The sequence below is a fragment of the Xenopus laevis genome, chromosome 3S, assembly GCF_017654675.1.
Source record: "Xenopus laevis strain J_2021 chromosome 3S, Xenopus_laevis_v10.1, whole genome shotgun sequence".
Classification (NCBI taxonomy): Eukaryota; Metazoa; Chordata; class Amphibia; order Anura; family Pipidae; genus Xenopus; species Xenopus laevis.
In genome coordinates, this window is record NC_054376.1 from 63,405,996 (window position 1) to 63,429,517 (window position 23,522).

The 23,522-nt window shown below is 38.5% G+C and overlaps 1 protein-coding gene across 1 annotated transcript in view; it reads left to right on the forward strand.

Moving 5' to 3' along the window:
- Positions 1-23,522, forward strand: part of snd1.S (staphylococcal nuclease and tudor domain containing protein 1 S homeolog) — a 408,840-nt gene that overhangs the window by 172,226 nt on the left and 213,092 nt on the right. The window contains 1 exon segment of the mRNA NM_001086137.1: positions 16,398-16,539. Coding sequence (NP_001079606.1) covers positions 16,398-16,539 — 142 coding nt within the window.

A 23,522-nucleotide genomic window follows, 5' to 3' on the forward strand; every position in this document is an offset into this window, starting at 1 on the left:
ATATATTTTGGGGGCTTTACACTTATTATGGTATGTGTACCTATTATGTCAACATGGATGTAATTGAGATCACTCCCACCAGTACACGTCACTTTACCTTTGGTGGGCTTTGGAGTTATTTAAAGTTTGTATGTCTGTATGCACAGTTTTATTCCTGAAGACGCCTCAGTGAATAGAGCGGAAACGTTGATAATACATTTTTGATTTTTTTTCACTATACAAGCCCTGGTTGGTGCGGTTTTTCTCTTGGATATATATATATATATATATATGGATATATATATATTATATAATATATATATATATATATATATATATATATATATATATATATATATATATATATATATATATATATATATATATATATATATATATATATATATATATATATATATATATATATATATATATATATATATATATATATATATATATATATATATATGTATGTATTAGCCCAAATTGGTAAAATACAGTACAATATGGTTACATTTGTTGTATATACAGTAGTTACATTTTCCAAATGGCCTTGTACAAAAGTCTCAGCATGAACATCAGTCCCTGCGGATTGTGAAGCTTGCAATCTAATTTCCTTACCATATGTACACATCCACCATTTCATTAGAAGTCCATTAATTTTTCATTGTATATGAAATCTAGCTGTTTCAGGACAAATGTGCCCATATATATTCTTTCATTGAATCAACCATTTATATTTTTTAAAATTAGACACTAAAAGAAGGGTTTAAGGACAGATTAGAACAAAGCAATTATCTCAAAGGCAATACATATTAAATTTACAGTGATCAAACAGTGGAATTTGTACCCTTTGTTCTTCCTGAGGTAGACGGATAGACTGCTGTGGTTCCAACCATAATTGCGATATATTTAGTTTTTGCATCAATTTCTCATGCATTATTATTCAAGCTCACGTCAGTGTGAAGTTTTCCCTAGAAACTACAATCTGCATGCTGCGTCCCTGTCCCCGGACGCAATGTTATGGCCAGTCTCTTATTTGCAGGGGGCTAGCCTAAAGTGTCTGGTGGTTGTCTGTAAGGTATTGTTTTCATTAAAGAGCATTTGTACACCCTCCCTTGAAAGCGATCTCAAGCTGTCACAGCTTGCTGTCTCAAATGTTCTCTTAATTGTTTAGCAATCCCTGTGTGATGTGATCTCCCTCCTTAGCATGCTTTCTATTCCTATCAGCAATCTGATACGATGGTGCTCTGTGGTGCAGCTGCCCTCACTGCTAATTGCATAGGCAGAGTTGGGATTCTAGTAATAAGCTGACAGGTTGGAAACATGTTTTTAAAAGCTTTTAGTATCTAACATGTTGCTGTAATTGTAGTGTATGTTAAAATTCCAAAGCTGACCTTAAACTTGAAGCTGAGGTTCCAATTCTTGAAAAATTCATGTTTTATGCAGTCACATTAACTGGCATCCTTACAGGTTCATTAACTTATTTTGTCTGGCATCATGGCTAGGGAGGATTAATTTTAATATATTGAGACTTAAATGATGGTATCAAATTAATTCTGCCACCAATAACTTTACTAATATTTCTGATTTTAATGAGCCTTCTTTTAGGTCACCATTACTTCCACATTGTTTCCCTGATTAAGTGTATCATAAAACTTCCAGGCATTTCACATCAAGCAGATATATGGATATACAATAATTTTTCCTCGCCTGTGACCCTCAGCTTTTAGAGCAGCTATATAATTCAGAAGAGAGTTGCTTAGCATTAGAATAGCTGCATTATTCTATCCATCATACCCAGGAAAGTCTTTCCACTCTTAAACACATTCTTCAGAAGGTTTATATTGCCACAACTGGTGTGCCCTTACTTTTAGCAAACTAGTGCAGAAAAAATGTCCTTTCTAGCACCTTTAATTTTATCTAAAAAGAAAAGTGTAATTGTTTTAAATTATTCAAAGTTTATAAGCACAGAAATATTTTTATTTCTTTAAGATGTAATACAGTTCTGCTATACGACAGCTTTTGCAAGACGAGTGTCCTATGCACAAACAAATGCAATTAGTGGCAGGTGCTGGTGGCCACAGTACAAAGGAATTTACTATTTTTTTCTTTTAATAAAGCTGTTGTGCAAGATATGCATCTGGTTAGTATTATAAACAGCTTAAAGGGGATTTTCATCTTTGGAGAAATGTCCAAATTTGAACAGCCTATGCCATTAAAACATTTTTCTTTATTTATTTTTTTTAAATGAAGCATTTTCAAAATATCTACCACTGCAGCTGGTCTTTGCCACTGCTTAAGTGCTTCCGTTTCCCCAATCTGTTTTTTTTCCTGAGCTTGCCTACTGCTGAGTGACGAAAAAAATCTGGAGAGATACTGTGCACGCTCTTGTAGTTAATTTGTCTTTTATACAATTGACTGGCATGCTTCAGCCAATCAAATCAATGACTGGCAATTTAAAGTAATTCAATTACTACTTTGTCATTCCATGGGCAGGGTCTGCTGTCAGAAGCAGAGTCCCACTGCCTCCTGGGAACATCAAACAGGATTAGTGGCAAAGAGAAACTGCTATTGTAGTTGTCTTTAAAATGCTTAATTGTCAAAAATAATGCAAGAATGTTTTTTAATAGCATGGTGGCTCACTTAAGTTTTTTAAAAATAACATTCACAGAGGACATACAGGCATTTTTAAGAAAAAGTTAAAATGGTGTAAAATGTGAGAAAAGCTCCCACTAAAATATGTTGGAATTGGTGTTGCTGTCCCATCAAGTGCAATGTATTTGTACACACAAGTATACAATCTAGGAAAAATGTAAATAGGGGGAATGTTAAATCAAGGTTTGAATTATTTTATAGTTTGTTTATGGTGCCTTTCTATAGAGCAACAATATAATGGTCTTTTTTGGTAAAAGAAATGTAGATATGAGCAGTATTTTAAGAAGGCCCTTGCAACCAGTCCCTACCAACTACAGTATATAAATTACCTTTCAAAGTGGGAGGAAAGTTGTATTTGTGTAAAGTTTGAGGTCAGTGATTAGCCATCCACCACTAGGCCACTTACCAGAACAATACACTGCTGTGCGTGCAGAAATTGCACTTAAAATGTGTTTTCATGTGTTATTTCAACTTATTGTCAATATTTAGACTGGCCCAAACATCATCCTTAATATTGACTGTAGGAGAAAAACATAATTTTCAAGTACGGTAGTTGTAAAGGCCATGTATAAAAAGAATATAGCCGTAGTATGCTAAAATTTCATTCTCATTGTTGCAAAGTTTATTTGTTAGTCATATGTCTGTACTGCATACCAGCATTTGATAAGGCAGAAAACATTTTTACCTAGCTCGTTCATTTTCTGTTAGGAGTTGATAATCTTGAAATGTAAATGTAAAGTGAAAAGTATTTTCTATACAATAACACTTGTCACTAATCTGCTCAATGAAACTCCATAGAAAGATTTGGCATTTTACCTATACTGCCCTTACAGTGATATTGTCCCTTTAAATACCCATTTGCAGAGTTATGGTCTGTGCTCTGGTATTATAACCTGCCTTAGTGGTGCTTTGAGGCTTGTCACAAGACCATGTCTTATTAGTTCACTCCGCATGTCATTTTCTGCCCAATACAACGTGATGGCTCCCGGCCTGTGACAGAACATTTCTACAGTCATTGAAGGGTTTCTGTTTTGGCAGAAAGACAGGAGCTGCAAGTTTCAGAAAAGCAGCCGCTTAAAGTATAGTGCACCCAAAAATTACTATTTATTTTTGTCCATAAACCTCTGAAAATCTTATTTTAAACAGGGGCCCTGCTTTTGTATTTGTGTAGGTGATATAAACTCTGATCCATAGCCATCTTTATCAGTTCTATTAAGCTTCACCATCATTATTGTTTAACATTTAGCATTAGAAAAAAACTATACTGTATATATGCTTTCTGAAAGTAAAAATGAATCAAATATTGGGGCATGCTTTTCCTTTTGTTACTAGTACTTTAACCCATTTTCAGTACAAAGGATCAATAGAAAATACAAACATATTAGCCTTCTGGAATTTCTGAAATCCATTTGTATTCTCTTCATCTTTTAATATGCAGAATAGTTTGTTCTTTTCATTATTTGTTTTCAATATGTAATGTGATATAAAACATGTCAAACCAAGTTAGTTAAAATGTCTGTCATAATATACACAGGAAAATAGTTAAAATTATTAATCCATGGAAAATCTACTCAACAGATATAAATTGCATTAAGTGACCAGTTGGTTTCGTTATTCTGGAATTGTAGCTTCACTTATAAGCTCAGGAATGTGATTCTGAAGGTAAATCCCCTAGTGGAAAAGGAACTTTTGGTACATGTAACCTATGCCCTGGGCGGGAGAGTACATCTTTGGTCTATAAGGGTAGGGGCACACGGCGCGATTTCGCCGCGATTCTGCGCTAAGCGAGTTGTCGCTGCGTTTTTTAAGCCGAAATAGCTTTGCTAACTTTGGCGCTGGCGTCAATGCAAATCGCGGCGAAATCGCTGCGCTAATTCACACGCGGCGATTCGTTTTCTATTGTCGTCCGAAGTTGCCTCGCTGAGCGTTTCCGGGCGACAGTAGAAAAAGAATCGCCGCGTGTGAATTAGCGCAGCGATTTCGCCGCGATTTGCATTGACGCCAGCGCCAAAGTTAGCAAAGCTATTTCGGCTTAAAAAACGCAGCGACAACTCGCCCAGCGCAGAATCGCGGCGAAATCGCGCCGTGTGCCCCTACCCTAACTGCTGAGCAGTGGCTGCTGCAAGCCTTAAAAGAGAAGGAAACCCTTTTGCAAAAAAAACAGGACCCTCCTCCCCCCAGGCTAACTACACCCCCTGGGAAATGCCCCATGCTTACCCCTCGGCCCAGATTCTTCCAGCGGAGTTCCACACATCCATCTTCTGCGTCCTCAGTAAGCTGACTGGGAGATCGGCAATTTCTGTGTAGTTGTCGCAAACCAGCAAACTGCTCCAACTGCGCATGCGCAGAAATACCGACTCCCCAGTCAGCTTACAGAGGACGCAGAAGATGGACGCACGGAAGTCCGCTGGAAGAATCTGTGCTGAGGGGTAAGTATGGGGCATTTCCCCTGGGGTGGGGGGTACGGCTTTTTTGTTTCCTTCTCCTTTAAGGCCCCAATACACAGGCCGATAAAAGCTGCCAACAGACAGTCGGCAGCTTATTGGCCCTGTTTTGGGCCACCCTATGGGTATCCCTGATCGATATCTAGCCGAAAGTCGGGCAGATGCCGATCGGGCAGAGAAAAAGATTAAGTTGGATTGCCGCCGCATCTGTTCGTTGATGCGATCCTGCGATCTGACCGTATGGCCTCCATTCTGATCCAATCGTTGGGCTCTAGGGACCACGATCCAATCAGCCGATATCGCCCACCTCAATGTGGGCTTATCAGTGAGAGATCCGCTCCCTGTGTATGGCCACCTTTAGATAGAAAGCCTCAGTAAAGAAGAGTGACCTTAAAGGGATACTGTCATGGGAAAACATTTTTTTTCAAAATGAATCAGTTAATAGTGCTGCTCCAGCAGAATTCTGCACTGAAATCCATTTCTCAAAAGAGCAAACAGATTTTTTTATATTCAATTTTGAAATCTGACATGGGGCTAGACATTTTGTCAATTTCCCAGCTGCCCCTGGTCATGTGACTTGTGCCTGCACTTTAGGAGAGAAATGCTTTCTGGCAGGCTGCTGTTTTTCCTTCTCAATGTAACTGAATGTGTCTCAGTGGGACATGGGTTTTTACTATTGAGTGCTGTTCTTAGATCTACCAGGCAGCTGTTATCTTGTGTTAGAAATCAGTTATCTGGTTACCTTCCCGTTGTTCTTTTGTTTGGCTGCTGGTGGGGGGGGGGGTGATATCACTCCGACTTGCAGTACAGCAGTAAAGAGTGACTGAAGTTTATCAGAGCACAAGTCACATGACTTGGGGCAGCTGGGAAATTGACAATATGTCTAGCCCCATGTCAGATTTCAAAATTGAATATAAAAAAATCTGTTTGCTCTTTTGAGAAATGGATTTCAGTGCAGAATTCTGCTGGAGCAGCACTATTAACTGATTCTTTTTGAAAAAAATGTTTTTCCCATGACAGTATCCCTTTAAAAAACAAACAAAACAAAAAACATTCTATTCATATGGGTTACTGACTCGGTATCTTTCATTATATATTGTGGTAGGAGAGTAAGGGTAACAGGCCAGCTAGAAAGTGCAATACTGAGCTCTATTCAAGATTAAAACATTACGATTAGATATGGGTTAGATATGGGTTCTTGTCTATGGAAGCACTTACAAATGCTAATGCAAACAAATGCAATTTAGGCTATAAAAGGCCTTTCCAATTGAAGTAATGTTTAACTCCTATATCTGCTCAGGGATTAGCCAGCCATCTTTTGACTGGGTTTGAATATCTTGTAGGGAACAGAAGACTTTGCACCTTTTTAGAGTTTGTATTGTGGCCACAACTATGATCTGATCATTGTCCCGTGGTAAAATGATTGGTTCAGCCTTTCATGGGCTACAAACTTGGTTGCTAAATGAGGCAAAGATCAGCTCTTCTTCATTAATAAACTGCACCCAATTTTCAAGATAGCATATGAAATATTACTGTATAGTAGGGATGCACCGAATTCATGATTAGGCCAGGATTCTGCCTTTTTCAGCAGGATTCGGCCGAATCCTTCTGCCTGGCCGAACAGAATCCGAATCCTAATTTGCATATGCAATTTAGGGGCAGGGAGGGAAATCTAATTTCTTTTTGTCACAAAACAAGGAATTAAAAAATGTTTTCCCCTTCACACCCCCAATACCGGTTCGGTATTCGGTCGAATCTTTTGCAAAGGATTCGGGGGTTAGGCCGAATCCAAAATATTGGATTCAGTGCATCCCTACTAGGGATGTAGCGAACTGCCGATTTGGTGTTCGTGAACGCCGTTCGCGAACACCGGCAAAAAATGCGAACGTTCGCGAACAGTTTGCGAACTTCGAACACCCGCTAAAATCGTTCGATTCGAACGATCGAAGGATTTTAATCGTTCGATCGAACGATTTTCATTCGAATCGAACGATCAAAGCATTCGATCGAATGCTTACAATCGTTCGAACGAATGGAAATCGTTCGATTTTTAGCGGTCGAAGGAATTCGAATGGTCGAATGATCGAACGATTTGTATTCGAATCGAACGCAAACTCAAAATGCGAACGTCGCGCGACGTTCGCGAACATTCGGCGGACGCGAACGGTCGAAGTTCGCGCGAACAAGTTCGCCGGCGAACAGTTCGCTACATCCCTAATCCCTACTGTATAGTGAAATTTTCACCTGGAGTCCCCTGAGAAATTTACTTAAATGCATCAGTTTATTGTTGTTATATCTCTCTTCCCAATTTTCATTCTCCCTGTTTCCAAATATGTTGCATTATTTACAATGTATTGCTTCCATATGCTACCTAATGCAGAGAGATTATCAAAGCTACTGCCCTACAGCTGCCTGCTGTTGATAAAAGTTCTCAATATTTTAAACTTGTTACCTGCACAATGAATATTACTGTATTAACATGTTTATCCCTGCCATTGCTTCATATTTTGTACAGGATTATTGGAAAGTAATTTATATTTGTTTAGCTATGCATTAGAATTTAGGCTGACATGTACACACACCTATCCTGTGTACTTAAATGAAACCTTTTATAGTAAAATCATGATGCTCCTTGAAAAGAAACTGCTTCTAATTTTAATGTGGTGCAATTTCTTGAGAATAATCCTTATCATCTTAAACACTTATGATGAATGAATATAGCTAAAGATGTAATCATCTTGATTTAGTTTTTTCAAATCTGACTAATGCAACCATTGGTTTAGCAATCCCATCTGATAACCCTTTATATCCTTATTGGCAAACTTGGCATGAACTCTTAATTTCTGGCTTCTTTGGTTTTTTTAACCCTTTACTGTAATTTACATCTCTGTGAATCCAGGCCATTTTACAATGATTTCATTTTTGCTTCTGTGCACCTTTCCTTGGAAATTTGATTTCTTAATCCAGTGATCTTCGTTCTGTTGCTCGCCAGCTGTTGCTGAAACAGATTCTAACGTTCTTTGACAGCTGTCGGATAGTTTGGGCCACTGAGAATTAAAAATGCTGCCAACACCTTATGTTGTGTTTTTGAAAAGATCTTTAAAGTTCTAGGGATCTTTGGGGTCTTTAACAATTGAATGCATAGTACAGTGACCCTCTGCTGAGTCACTGTACTGTTAGTGAATCCTACTTGTCAGCCCAACAAGGAAGACCTTTTATCTATTTTATTGATAGCAATAGGGATTAATCCATAACTTGACACAATAGAAATACAGGAATCCTAACTAAATGTATGAGACTGTTTATTACACTTAGGGGCAGATTTATAATTTTCAAATGAAACAAATTCTAATTTCCAGGTATTTTACTTCGAAAAATCAGTCTCTTTTGAGAAAAACTTCTAATCGTATTCGATCGAATGCATTATTCCTTCGATTCGTACGATTTGAATTTGGCCCGATTACGGACCTATTCGATTGAAAACGGACCTATTCAACCAAAAAAAAAGCCTTCGACTTAATTGTGGTTGGTCTTTTTGAATTCGAATTCCGAAGTTTTTTCAATTCGAAATTCGACCCTTGAAAAATGTGCCCCTTAAAATCAGCGGTGTGTAACCTGCACACTTGTAACCTGGTTTCTGAAATAGGTTTTACATATACAAATAAGGGGAGAAAGTTTAGGTGGTGGGCATTATAAAAAATGGAATGTCTCACAGTTCCATAAACACAAATTTACAGAGCAAACTGATCTAACTAAAGGTCTCTATTTTATTATATAGTCTTGAAGCTTAAAAGAGTCTTCGTGCTGTTGCTGGTATAGGCACACAGAGACAGCCCCCCCCCAGGGTCCAGGACAAGGAGACCCACCATCTACTATAACTCTTGACTGAAACATTCCCCAGAAATAGCAGATCCCTTGACAAACCCCTTTCTATTTTCTGTTGGAACAAATTTTCCTAAGGCATCTATTTTGCCTTGTGACCAAAATTTTTTGACGCCCATAGACTTTAATGGGTGTAAGCGACATTTCGCTGGCGGCAAATTTTTGGCGAAACTAAACGAGTCAAATTTACCCATCCCTACTAACGCAAGTTCGTGAACTTTCCATAGCTGGTACATTTATACAATGTAGGAGTGAATAATATCATATCCATTTGAAACAAAATGATAATACAACAGTTATATTTAAACACCCCTCACATGTGCCTAAACATCATGCCATTTTTAGAGCAACAGATTAACCTTTTTTTCCCCTATTATTTTATGTCCTTCAAGCTGCCAAAGGGGAAGAGTTAAACATTCCTTCTCTTTGCTCTCTTGCATTCTGTTTGAAGAATAGCTCTGCAGACTATGCATATTAATTCAGCAGAAGTGCTGATCTGTTCAGTGCTTTAGTCCCAGCCTGGTAACTTGGCTTGAGTTCTGTACAAAACTTGTGTGCATGAGTGATGCGTTGTAACATATACCGTCTGCACAGCAGAACAAAGCTATTGCTTCATAAAGGCAAATAAGCATGAAACTTTTGTAGCATAATATAACAAGAAATAACAAGAAGACACTAAAACAATAAGGACTATTATGACCTGATAGTGATGTGTTGTTGGGATCTGTTTGCACTACACACACTTATTTGTGGTTAATTGTGTTTCAGGGTGGAGTTTATTTTGATGTCCTTGTGTCGATCGAAAAGTAGCTCACAATAAAACTTTGGATGTGGCAGAAATGATTTAATATGTCAATGTAAAGGAGTAATTATTATGTAGTATAACGTTGAAGGTTCTTAAGCTAATTTTCTTTCCCTTTTAAAGTTTAAAGATGTTTATTCTCTTCAGAACAACCTTTGTGGTTTTTGTTCTTGAGCCTGTGAGGTCATGTATTATAAGTTATAGTGTCTATTTTAGCTAAGGTAATAAATGTAGGTCCCTTCAGAAACAATCAGTTAATAGGCCATGTGCATCAACATTCCATAAGTGCATTTTGTATCTGTAGACTGTATGGAGACAAGAACTAGTTATGTTTTATGGAACCGTGCAGTGACAGAAATTGTTAGAAATATCTGCTGTGCTTGAGACATTCTGGCTTTTTTTTTTCGGTACAGTTAAGGCCCCCCCCCCAAACACGGGCTGATAAAAACTGCAGAAAAATTAGTCTGCAGCTTATTGTCCCGTGTGTGGGGCCATCCGACGGGCTTCCCCAATCGAAATCTGGCCAAAAGTCGGGCAGATCTCAGTCAGGCAGGTTAAAGAATCCCGTCGGGATATCGGCCGCATCTGTGCATTTATGCGGTCCTGCGATCCGACCACCTGTATCGGATGCATTATGATCCAATCAATGGGCCCTAGGGCCAGGGCCGCCATTAGAAATCACGGGGCCCAGTATAACAAACTTTTCGGGGCCCATCCAAGCCCCACTCCAGATCCCGCCTTTTCCACACAACAGTTAAAAGACCACACAGACATCAGTACTAAAAAAGGTAACCCCCCCCCACACAAGTTATAAAAAGCTATTGATGGTCAGGGCCCCCTTATAAGTTAAAAAAAAAAAAAAAAAAAAACCTGTGGTGCCAGGTCCTCTTAAACATTTTTGTATAAATTTGTTGTCAAGGCCCCCCTACAAGTTTGAAAAAAAAAGAATTGGTGACCAGGGCCCCCTATAAGTTAAAAAACAAAACAGAAAAACAGTGGCACCAGGGCCCTCTTACAAGTTTAAAAAAAAAATTGGGACCCCAAAGAATATTTTTTAAACAAAAGCATTGGTGGCAGGGGCCTATAGAATATTAAAATACATTGATTAAAAAAAATAAAAAAAAACACAAATTGGTGTTCAGTAGAATTCAACTCATGGCTTTAGTAGAATTGAACTCATGGCTTCAGGACTTCAACTTCGCCTCCTTTCGTGACTTTGGGACTTTTCGCGCTTCAGAACTTAAATTCTTTGAATTTTGGTCTTTTTGGGAGTTTGCTTCGGCTATTTTCGTGTCTTCGGGTCTTTTCGCCACTTCGGGAGTTCATCTTCGGCTGTTTTCGTGGCTTTGGGTTTTTTTGCCGCTTCGGGACTTCGGCTGTTCGGGTTTTCGGCATTTTGCTTGTTCTGGACTTCGGAAATGGGTGCACGGCTTTGGCGCTGTCAAGTGCAGCACTGTTGGGGCCCCCCTTCAGGCCGGGGCCCGGGACACTTGTACCCCCTGTTCCCCTTGATGGCGGCAATGCCTAGGGCCTACGTACGGATTAGCCCAATATTGCCCACCTCAATGTGGGCATATTAGCGAGCGGATTTCTAAGTCTATGGCCACCTTTAGATTGAATCTACATATGCATATTTTTCTTGCAATGCAATTTCTGCTGGTGCTTTTTCTTTAATCAATCATGTACAAGATCACAAGACTTGTGCCTGGTTTAATATGCACAGTGCAGTTTATTTTTCTAATCTGTTTTAGGTTGCATAATAAATCATATGAAACGTGTCTCACAGGCTGGTGGAAGTATTCATTTAATAGCTGGAGGGCTCAAAATAGGCGCTGTTTAACCCTTATTCCAACATGTATTTCATATCATTTAAGTGATGAGGTATCTAGATAGAATTTTAAGTACATGTTGAAATTAAGGTTAAATATGGACCTTTCTATATATCTTCTGTTCACAATATCATTAATACATTGCATTTGATCATCTTTAGACAAAGCTTGTAAAAACTTAACATTCCTGGAAAATATGGACATTTGGCAGATATGCCAAAGAAGACAAAGCTTTACTACTTTCCTGAAGACTATACTTTCCCAATAAAAGTCTAACCAACAGACCATTTGTATCCTGATAAGTAACCAATCAAAAATCTTGTGAAATTAGGATGGCTGTAAATATTGTCTTTTAATGTTATATCTCCAGCCACCATTCTGTGATGTAAGCGCATTCTCTGATCACCTGACAGGAAGTAGTGTACACTCAATCAGGTAGATTTTGGGTGAAAGATACAATTCTGTTCATTCATGGCTGAAGTAACCTGGCATATGTGAGAACAGTGCCAAAGGGGCAGTGGACTGTTTGAAAGATCGGGTATTTTATGTGGTATTTTTATAGACGTCATTAGTGGTATAGTTTTCCACTAATGGTGGGCAAATTTCCCTCAGTGCAATAGCTCATGAAAACCAGTTAGAGATTTCAGTGTTCTGCCTACAGCAGAGTGACGAAAGCTGACTGGTTGCTATGAGTTACCGCTCTGCAGTAGATTTGCCCTATGTTATATACATCTTTTTATTTCTAAGAATTTAAAATTTCCTTCTTCTTAGGATATTGATATGACCACAGGTGATAATGTAGAGCCTCAAAACTTACATTAGGGTGTATTGGATATTTTAAAAATATTTCAGGATATTTTCAGAAATTAACGGCATGCCTCTATAAACGATTTTCCAGTGGCTTCTGTTCTCCAGGTTGGAAGAACTGCTTAACATGTTAAAAAGAAAATAAGACATTGAGTGTCAATGTTGCCATTTTGATGTCATTTCTGTTCCAAGTGGTTCCTAGTTACCATAGAGATCAATGTAATTTCACTTAAGTTTCAGAAATGACAAGAATATACCGTGTAAGGGAATGAACATGCTGCAGATAGGAAATTTGAACTCAACAGTGTTCATTCAGATAATGGCTACTTGAAAGTTGCCTGAACTAGATGCGAGTTCCCTTGGAGCTAACTATAAGAGAGCCATGCCAGCTCTTTGTAAGAAATGGACTGGAGAAGCGAAAGTGGGGAGAATTCATATATCAGGGTTCATTGTACAACCCTCCAGCTCAACTACAACACATACTCCAATAGCTGCCATTGTTTGTCTGTTTTCTTTGTTCGTTCTACATAAGGCACCACTGTGATTGTTCCCATAGCAAATGCCCTCTCTGCCCTACCTTAAAACTATCAGAATGTATCCATCTATGAAACCATTTTATTGCTTTTTGCCATGCTTTACAAAATTTGTTGCCAATTATTCAGCAAGATTACTTGTCTATGGAGGATTACTACAATATGTAGTGCTAATTACTTTTATTGTAGCTTACTAATGACGCGCCTTTCGATGCCCTGAATCCTGCTGTCAAACAGCATGTATCCTCCAGAGCCAGGTTCCTGGCACTCTGTAATATGGCTGTTTCTGAATAGGAATGGCAGACAATGTTATCAGTCAGCTACAGTCTGAGAAAGTGAATCTAAATATTAGAATTCTGAGATCAAGAGGTATGGGAAAACACAATGCTTCTAAAGCTGGCCACAGACGCAAAGATCCGATCGTACGAATCAACGTAATATCGGACTTCCCGATCTGCCACTAACCATTCAGATCAAATAAAGTAGAACAGAACAGATCAGCCGATGTTCTGCCCCTGACAACAATCGTATGAAAGCTATGTCCGACCAAAGCTGGTGACAGGCTCCCTCTGAAAATCGTACGATCGGCAATACATGCAGAGATATTACTCGCAGCTGAAATAAAACTTTTAACCTGTCCAATCGACTGATCTCCGCTTGACGAAAAATGTCGAGACTCTCCACACACGGTCCAAAAATCGTACGAATCCTCAAATCGTACGATCAGATCTTTGCGTCTATGGCCAGCTTTACTATAGATAAAAAAAAGTTGGGATCTTTGACTGCTATTTATTTATTTTTTTTGCTCCTTGAAGATTGAGATTTCTTCAGTTACATAGTCTTAGGGTCCAGCCACACGGGCAGATTCTTCAGGCGACAAATCTCCTTTTCTTCGCGGCAACTAATCTCCCTGATCTGCCTTCTGCCGGCTAAAATGTAAATTGCCTGCGGGCAGGCACACGGAGTTCTTTGTTTTCCGAAGTTGCCTGAAGTTTCCTCGTGAGGCAATGTCGGGCAACTTTGGAAAACAAAGCTCTCCGTGTGCCTGCCCCCAGGCGATTTACATTTTGGCCGGCGGAAGACAGTGGTAGGCTGATTGGTAGACTGAGGGTAGATTAGTCGCTGCATGGAAGAGGAGATTTGTAGCCTGGTGACTAATTTCCCCGAATCTGCCCGTGTGGCCAGACCCTTACTGTGTTACTGATTAACAAAACACATTGCAGTTAGACCCTTCCTTAAACCCTTCTACTGAACATATGTCCATAGGCGTCCAGAAAATGAAAATGGTCTTTAGACATTTGCAAATAATTGCGCTGTGTCTTTACCATATGTGGATCTGACCTATTTAGGTGTCCACTATGTGTTTGAAGCTTTAGAGGGACAAGACAACCAAGAAGTATAACTAGGACCTGTTTAATACAGCAGACATAAGGCTTTCATCCAAAATCCATTTTGCTTCAAGAGAACATAAGATGGTTTAGTAAATGTTTAAAGGAACAGTAACACCAAAAAGTTTGTGTTTGTTTGTAATATACTGTTACCCTGCACTGGTAAAACGGGTGTGTTTGCTTCAGAAACACAACTATAGTTTATAAAAATAGATAAGTTCTTAGTGATACTGACTAAAATTTTTTTCAAAATATGAATCTACATTAAAAGTTACCTATAGGTCATGTTTATAATTTTTCGCTGATAGTTTTGTTTTTTTAAGTAATTGTCACGTGAAGTTCCTAAACCTGACTGTTTAACCGTATACTGCGGTGTATCCTGTGACATAAGGCTTCATCCAAAACCCATTTTGCTTCAAGATGACATAGCGTGGTTTTGTAAAAAATGTGGTTAAACAATTGTCACTGGCAAAAATTATCGATCATCTCAAGAACACTGCTTTTCATTTCTGGAACCATGGTTACATATTTGTGCTTTTGCACAGTTTCCCTAGCTCACAGCCATAGTGGAAACCCAAGTAAAGAGTTTGGTTTTATTTGTTATTCTCTCTTAATGTAGGAGCATAAACATCTTAATCAAAACGGGGCAAACTGTAAATGGAAGTTTACATTTTCAGATATAAAGTACTACAAGCTTGAGGCCATTATACTTCTTTAAACACAGCAATACAATTATCATTGCATTCAAAAGACTTAAAAATTTTTTTTTGCTGCATCAGACTAGCAATTGATGAGGAATTAATTGATCAGGGAGTAAATGTTTATATTTTGTAAGTAAAAGAAGCTTTAAAATGAAATACAATCTTGTGGTTTGTTTTTGTTTTTTGTCTAAAACCCACCTTACTGTATCTAAAAAATATATCTTGCAGCAAATACACAAGTTAATTTTGGAAAATGAGTTTATGCATGTATGAATTTAAGGGCTACATAAGTTGTCTTGCCCATTTTTGGCAATTTACAGGTTGGCAAATTTGGTGCCACCACAAACTAAATTCTTGTATTTGTAATTAAAAAAAAATAAATTAAAACTATTCCTAGTCTTTAATTTGATCAACCAAACTTATGGGTTCTATACAAAGATCCAACACACACCTTTTCTGATTTCATCTTTAAAAATGATGGTTCATTTAGGTTTTAGATTGTAAGTCCCTTGTCTCTTTGGCACAAAGTGTCTTATATTTATTGTAATTGTACTTTGTATTTATTTGAATGTTTTACTGTAATGACCCCTGTGTGTTCTATTAATTTATCATTCTGCTGTATAGTGCTATGTACATGAGTAGCACGATTTAAATAAAATACACACCATACATACATACTTAGGGATGCAATGAATCCAGCATTCGGTTCAGTATTTGGCCAGGATTCAGCCCTTTTCAGCAGGATTCGTCTGAGATGACCGAAATGAGATTGTTGATAAATGGGCATTCCCATATCTGTTTAAAGGAACAGTAACATCAAAAAATTAATGCAGTGTTGCCCTGTGCTGGTAAAACTGCTGTTTGCTTCAGAAACACTTCTATTGTTTATAAATAAGTTGCTGTAGCAATGGGGGCAGCCATTCAAAGGCTCAGGTTACACAGCAGATAAGTTCTGTAGAGTTCTATTTAACCTGTGCCATATAGCCTTATTTCAATTTCCGCCACTGCTACTTAAAAGCTTGTTTATATGAACTATAGTAGTGTTTCCTAAGCAAACAGATATCTTTACCAGTGCAGGGCAATAGTACATGATATTAATTTAAAACACTTATTTTTTCATGTTACTGTTCCTTTAAGGGCAGAGTGAATCCTTGAATATTACTGCCTACAGTACTTTAAGTAAATTGTAATTTGAACAAGGTCTTCAATGTATCCTCATACCCTGTGATTGAATTGCCAGTGCTTGGATAACTTTTGCTTTTTATCCTACAGTGAGAAGTTATATTCTACAATAATTTGCTGTGTACATAAGTAGCACTATAAAAATGAAAACATATACTGTATACACCTTTTAACCAGCTTTTCATTTTTTAGGACACTCAAAAGGCAAAACAGTTTCTGCCCTTCTTGCAGAGAGCTGGTCGCTCTGAAGCAGTTGTAGAGTATGTTTTCAGTGGGTCCAGACTCAAGTTGTATATGCCAAAGGAAACCTGCCTTATCACCTTCCTCCTGGCTGGTAAGTACACACTTTGTGGAGTCCCCATGCGTGACCAGCAGCTACACATAACTGTACAGCTCACCTGTTAGAATGTGTTCAGGATGAGACATTTTGGTATAAAGCTCCAGAGTTGCTATTAAGCTGGCCATAGACGCAAAGATCCGAACGTACGAATCAATGTACGATCGGACTTTCCCATCTCCCGACCCATCACTAACCATTCAGATCAAAGTCTTCCCATTCCGACCAAATAAAGTAGTTAAAGAACAGATCAGCCGATGTTCTGCCCCTGACAGCAATCGTACGTTAGACAAAGTTAGTGATAGTCTCCCACTGAAAATCGTACGATCGGCAATACACGCAGAGATATTATCGGCAGCCGACAGAAATTTTCTAACCTTTCCGATCGACCAAACGACCGATCTCCGCCGGGCGAAAAATGTCGGGGCTCTCCACACACAGTCCGAAAATCGTACGAATCCACGATTCGTATGATCGGATCGTTGCGTCTATGGCCAGCTTAAGTGCCTTTTTGATCTAATCTCTGGTGACTTATCACCATAAACAAAATTGCTGAAGAGCAATTGTACTCTTTACCATAGCAATCCTGCCTCCACACATCTATGTGAGGTGTAGGGAAAAGTGTGGTGGGTAAGGTGTGGCAGCATTGGATGAACCAGAAGTTGACCCTAGGTTATAGTGACACTATGTCTTATACAGTGCTCATAAAATGAAGACTTTTTTTTGTAGTAATGTAATTCTATTTATTGGATAACTGATAAATGTAAGAATGCAAGTTCTGTCAAAATCTTGTGCATTCTTAAATATGTTATCCAATAAAAAGAATCACAATACCACAAAAATATTTCTTTTTCTGAACTATGGCTAACATGGAGCAACATACTACTGCATATTTACTTCCTTTCTGACAATTAAAAAATCAAAAATCAGGGAGCACTGTTTAAATCAAAAGTTCAATAATCATTGCAGGTGGTATTGCTAGACAACAATTGAATGTATTTGCTCCTGTAAAAATTAGTTGCGTTTTTTTAGGCCAAGTGGAAATATTTTGCAATGTTTTTGTATATGATAAAAAGGCATCTTCATTTAATGTTGTCTTTTAATGCTTAACCACTATAAACTTGGACGTTATTATGTTTTGATCATCTTGACACAAAATAGCATTATTTCCTTCACATTCAAATTCAACATTATCTCACCGTTTGACTGCATATTTTATATCTTATTAGATGCAAAGTTTTCTCACCACCTTATTCTAGTTAACCGTGCATTGTGCTGGTTGTTATGCTCTATTAAATCTTAGCCTTTTAAAATCTGTCTTCCGATTATATAAATGTTCATATGTGGATGTATATAGCTGCATATATACGGTTTATTGAAAGAAAACATTTTCAACATAGAGTTCTGGTTTACTATTAAACAATTCAAAGATAAGATATCTAAAATAATGGCTGTACCAATCTGGTTGGGGGGGCTAGCATTTACTCACCAATGAATGCCTTAAACTTTATTACTGTTTTGAAATTATCTGTCCTGAAATGTACTATTCTGTTACTATGACGTTTTGTCTGGGCCTAGACAAAGCAGCTAGTTGGTGAATACCTTTTATTAAAAGATTCATGGCAAAGTGGGATAACTGGATGCCATCTGCTACATGTTGCTAATCGGTACATTGACAGGATTCTCTGGTAGGAGAGGGGTTAAACTACAACACACTTCGGCAGGCTCTACGGGAAGCCATTTTATTCCTTGCTGTGTTTTTATGTATATTTGATATTTCTTAACCAGCCATGACCAGGAACCTGTTTCATGTCCCAGGATAATTTCCAGTTTATTTACCAGGAATGCATTGTTGTTGCTCATCCACTGTGTCATGTATCAGTGTTGTTTTATTTGCAAGGTCAAACATATCTGCACGTGTTCTCTGCTCTCCTGTCAGCCTTCCATGTGTGCTGCACTTTTTGAATGGTTTAAGATGCAATATGAGAAAAATATGTGCTGCTTCTGCGTGCTAAAGGAAATTGAGGCAAACTTGACAATTTAAAACCGTTTCGTTGACCTCCGTGCCCATACCAGGAGCTCGTTCCTAAGAAAATACTATTCTATCCCACAACTGGCGTGCCCACACCTGCACCTTTGTTGGTGGGAAATAATTTTTCTATGATAGGTGCCCTTAAGTGATGTTTCTCCAAATCTAGAATTTATAAAAAGTGAAATAATTAACTGCCAATACTATTTTGATTACTTATCCAAACAAGACTGGGATGCCTAATGTTTTTGAGATCATTTCTCCTTAAAGTAATAGTACCTGGGTCCATGTTATCTTTCATGGAGTTTGAGGTAAATGTCTGGCATTGTTGGTACAGGCAGCTAATGACCTGAAAGTGATGTAATGTGTACCCCATCCCTTATTGCCCTTAGCCTTTAGCTTGAGCAACTGCAATACATTGCCAGTGATGAAAAATAAAATGAATAAAAAACTTTGCAATATGTTTAAATGGAACAATCACCTGTTATACGGAGAACAAAATATGTCTTCTGCAATTACTGAATGACCAGATGTATTTATTTGTACAGTATGATACCTGTCAAAGATACTTGTCCCAACTTGTTGCCAACTAAAGTTTTAGCTCAGTCTTGAGAAACCTTCCAGAGGAGATGCTAGGATTTTGAATAGCATAGAATTTATTTAGGGGTTTAACTACAAAGGAATCGGAAGAACCTGCAGCTGCAGAGGGCCCAGGAGGTATAGGGGCCCCATTAGGCCCTAATTCATATAGAAGTTAAATATTGGTAAAACAGGCCAATCTCTAGACATTTTGTGGCCTGAAAAATAATTTGCTGTGGGACCCATTAATATCTAGTTACGCCACTGCATTTACTGCTTTAAAAAGCAAACCCCTATCCTATGATGTTTTTTGCAGTCCTTTTTATTTGTGTACTGTGTATCGCATGTGTTTAATATATAGTATCTACTGCTTCCTCAGTACTTCTTCATACACACTATATGGCCAACAGGATATTAACAGCCCTTCTAATTCGGAGAATTGACTTGTTGCTAACACAAGTGTATAATTTAGAAATACTGTCTTAAACTCACTGCACAAAGTGAAAACAATACTTAGACTGCCAGTGCACATTGATTTCCCAATCAATAATGAACCAAATTGTATAACCTTTATGAAACCAATTAAACCATTCCTTGCTATTATAAGGCCACTATCAAACATTGCATAAGGCAACCAGTGGCTCATGAGCAATATGTTGCTCACCAACCCTTTGGGTGTTGCTCCCAGTTACCTAAAAGCAGGTGCTTATTTTTTTAATTTCTGGCTTGAAGTGAAGTTTTGGTTGCAATAAAACCCAGGCATAATGCCAAATAGAGCCTCCCACAGGCTGCCAGTTTGCATAGGGCTACCAAATGGCCATCGCAGCACTTATTTTGCACCACCCAGGAACATTGTTAGTGCCTGCATTGCTCCCGAACTCTTTCAATCTGAATATTGCTCATGGGTAAAAAAAAAGTTAGGGGACCCCTGCTATAGATAAAACCACATGTCTTATTTTATTTAAACATCTTTAAAATAGTACTTCCCTAAAAAAAAACATGAATTGGCAAAAAAAAAACAAAAACCTACCCACTATTAGCAATGTGCTACTAATTAGTGCTGATAGATAAGGGATAGAACTTTTAAATTCATTACTGTGGTTAAAAACTGTGCTTGGGTTATACCACATCACTACTAATTAGAAGTTGGTTTTCATTTTTTATTTGTGGTTTTTATTCAGCTGCTTTCCAGTTTGCAATGTCAGCAATCTGATTGCTAGGGTAAAATTACCCTAGCAACCGTGCACTGAATATGAATAGGCAAGAACCTGAATTGAAAGATGATTAATAAAAAATATCAATGGCAATACATTTATAGCTTTACAGAGCATTAGATTTTAGATGGGGTCAGTGACCCCCTTTTGATAAATGGAAAGAGTCAGAAGAAATAGGCAAACAATTAAAACTATAAAAAAATAATAATGAAGACCAAAAAGTTGCTTTAGGCTTTGCCATTCATTATCTTAAAGGCGAACAACAAACAATACATGGGGCGCTCCATTCGATGCCTGAAAGATAGAATAGGAGAGCACATTAGGGAATTGAAAAAAAAAGGTAAACACTTCTTATGTTCAACCAGGGGCACACAAGTTCTGGGTGTAAAAATCATTGAACAGGTGAAGATTTCTGTGAGAGGAGGTGACACTTTACGCCTCTTGAACCTAGGAGAAGCAGAGAAGCACACTGGATACTAGAACACCAAAAGGTTTAAAGACAAGACATGATCTTATGTACCTTTATTGACACAATAGACAAGAGCTAGAATAGGCCTTAAGAACGTTATTATATACAATAAGAGGGAAAGGGTTTCCTTCTCTTTTAAGGGAGTTACTCTGGAAACGCGTAAGGTGATGTTGGTCAGTGACCTGTTGGAATAAATCACCTTTCTTATTTAACCAGAGTGACACTTATTCTTTGAGCAAAGACTTTTACGGCCCCCACGCACGGGCCAATAAAAGCTAACAGATTTTCTGCAGCTTATTGGGCAGTGCAGGGACGGCACTAGGGGTAGGCAGAAGAGGCACGTGCCTAGGACGCAAAGGCAGAGGGGCACCAGGCATGTACCTCTTCTGACGCCTTCCCCTAGTTCGGACCGGTTTGTCAAGAAGCTCTGGTAGCCGGTCACGCTCGCACTTCCTCAGTGCTTGCACTGTTCCGCGCATGCACAACAACGCTTCCTCAACGATTGCGCACTTCTACGCATGCGCAAGTGGGGGGGTGTAGGCTGCCAGGTTGCTTAGGGCGCCTGCCTTTCTTGGCCCGGCACTGGGGCCATCTTATGGCTTACCTGTTTGAAAGTTGGCCAGATGTTGATCCGGCAGATTTAAGAATCCCATCTGATCTGACCGCCTAGTGTTATCCACTTTGTGATCTGATCATTGGGCCCTAGGGCCCACAATCGCCCCGCTCTAGGTGGGCATAACGTGTAGAGATCCACTCGGTCACCATATAAGCTGATCTCTATGTATGACCAGTTTTACAATCATTTCTGCTATCCTGGCACACAGCTGCAAACTAGACTCTAGTTGTCTGTTTTTTTCCCTGCGCAATCATTTACTCATTTCTGCATGCACATTGTTTCCCTCTGGGCACAAAGCAAAGATGAAGAAGGGGCAAAGGGATTTGTGCAGTCAGCTGCTGACTTTACTTACGTGGTTAGGGTGTTGGTAAATTATTTAATTCCATCTTTGCCTTTTCATCTCTGCATAGATCAGTTTTTGTATTACAAATTCCTGGCATTTAAGTTCAGTCAGAAAATGTGCTCAGAGCATTGTTTAAATTGAGGATGGACTGTATGGGATTTACTGTTCATGGACAAGGCCTGTTTAAAAACAGATCGTTTTATAAACACAAATTTATCTTATTTAATTTTCAGGGCCATGCCAGAAAAACTGTGTTTTAAGCTTATGGCATGTACAGTTAGGTCCATAAATATTTGGACAGACTTTTTTTTTCTAATTTTGGTTCTGTACATTCACATGAAGTGATTGTGTTAAAAAAAGGCTTTAGTTCCTCACATTTTTATGCAATCTTTTTGTTCAACCAATGTAAAGAGCTAAAATTAGAAAAAAATTTGTCCAGATATTTATGGACCTAACTTTATATACCTCCCAACATTTGAAAAATGTATAGAGGGACAAAAACATTAGCTGCGCTGTATGCAGTGAAAATGTTTGGACCACATCCATTTATGGACACACCCCATACTTACTATGCCGTTTTACAAAATTTGGCAGGTTATGAAAGGTTAGGGCCATGTTTTGAGTTATAATAGTTTTGCTAATTAAGCTGAAAATGTCCTTTAAGCTGTGAATCACAGTTTCCCCAAGAGACTTGCTTATCTTAAGGTGTAAAGGGTAAAAATGTATCGAAGTTTAACTGCTTAGTGTTCTGGGCTCCCTGCCAAAAAGCCTCTTATTTGAATTAAGTTTCAGAAACTTTGTATCTTTTTCTAACGTCAGTGCAGGAGATCAGAGACTTGAGACATTTTAGTAAGAAACCTGGGACTGCGGGCTGAGCTGTCAAAATCTGGACTGTCCCGCAGAAAACGGGACAGTTAGGAGGTATGCAAGTAAGGCTTTTTTCAGTTGCCCTTCTTAGGCCACATAACCTTGCTTTATCTTGTCAGAAAGAAATTCAGCATTTTGTGGAGCTAAACATTCGTATGCCATCAGTGATACAAATGACACTCTTCTCTGAAACTATTCTCAGCATTTCTGCATGCTCCTTGGAAATCCATACAAGCATAGGCTTTAAAATAAAAAAATTCTATTTACGCCTGCTTAGTAAACTGTGGAGGCAAAAAATACCTGTTCTCTGTTCATTAATAACATAGTGCAGCAATCCAAAGCAAAAATCTGCTTTCATTGTGTAGCTGCCAGTAAACTGATCAGTGCTAATTGCTCTTTGGGTGCTGTAAGTTACTTCATCGGTGCAATTTATAGCATCTGTTTTAAGTAAATGCATGCATGCAATTTAACTAATCGTCTAAGACTGTCCAGCTGGAGGCCTGAGGGCAAATATGGACCACCAGGTGTTTAATGGTCCCCTAGCCGGCCAAGAGTACTACAGACCTTTGAATTCCGAAGAACGTTAGGGTAATTAAACATGGGCATTTTAAACAACATTTCCTTACAGTGGTTTCTGTGCTTTCTGACAGATGGGGGACTCAATTTTCAGAGGCTTCTCTCTGGGGACTGTACTGACAGGAGCACATATGACTGTTTAAAAAAGATAATATTGGATTTGCAGGGTATTGTGTGTTTGACGTTTACAAGCATTCTCATTGGAACAATCCAAGACTTGGTTAAATTAACCCTTGCATTCCTACGTAGTAGAACTCACAACAAAGCCACCACATGGGAACAGAATG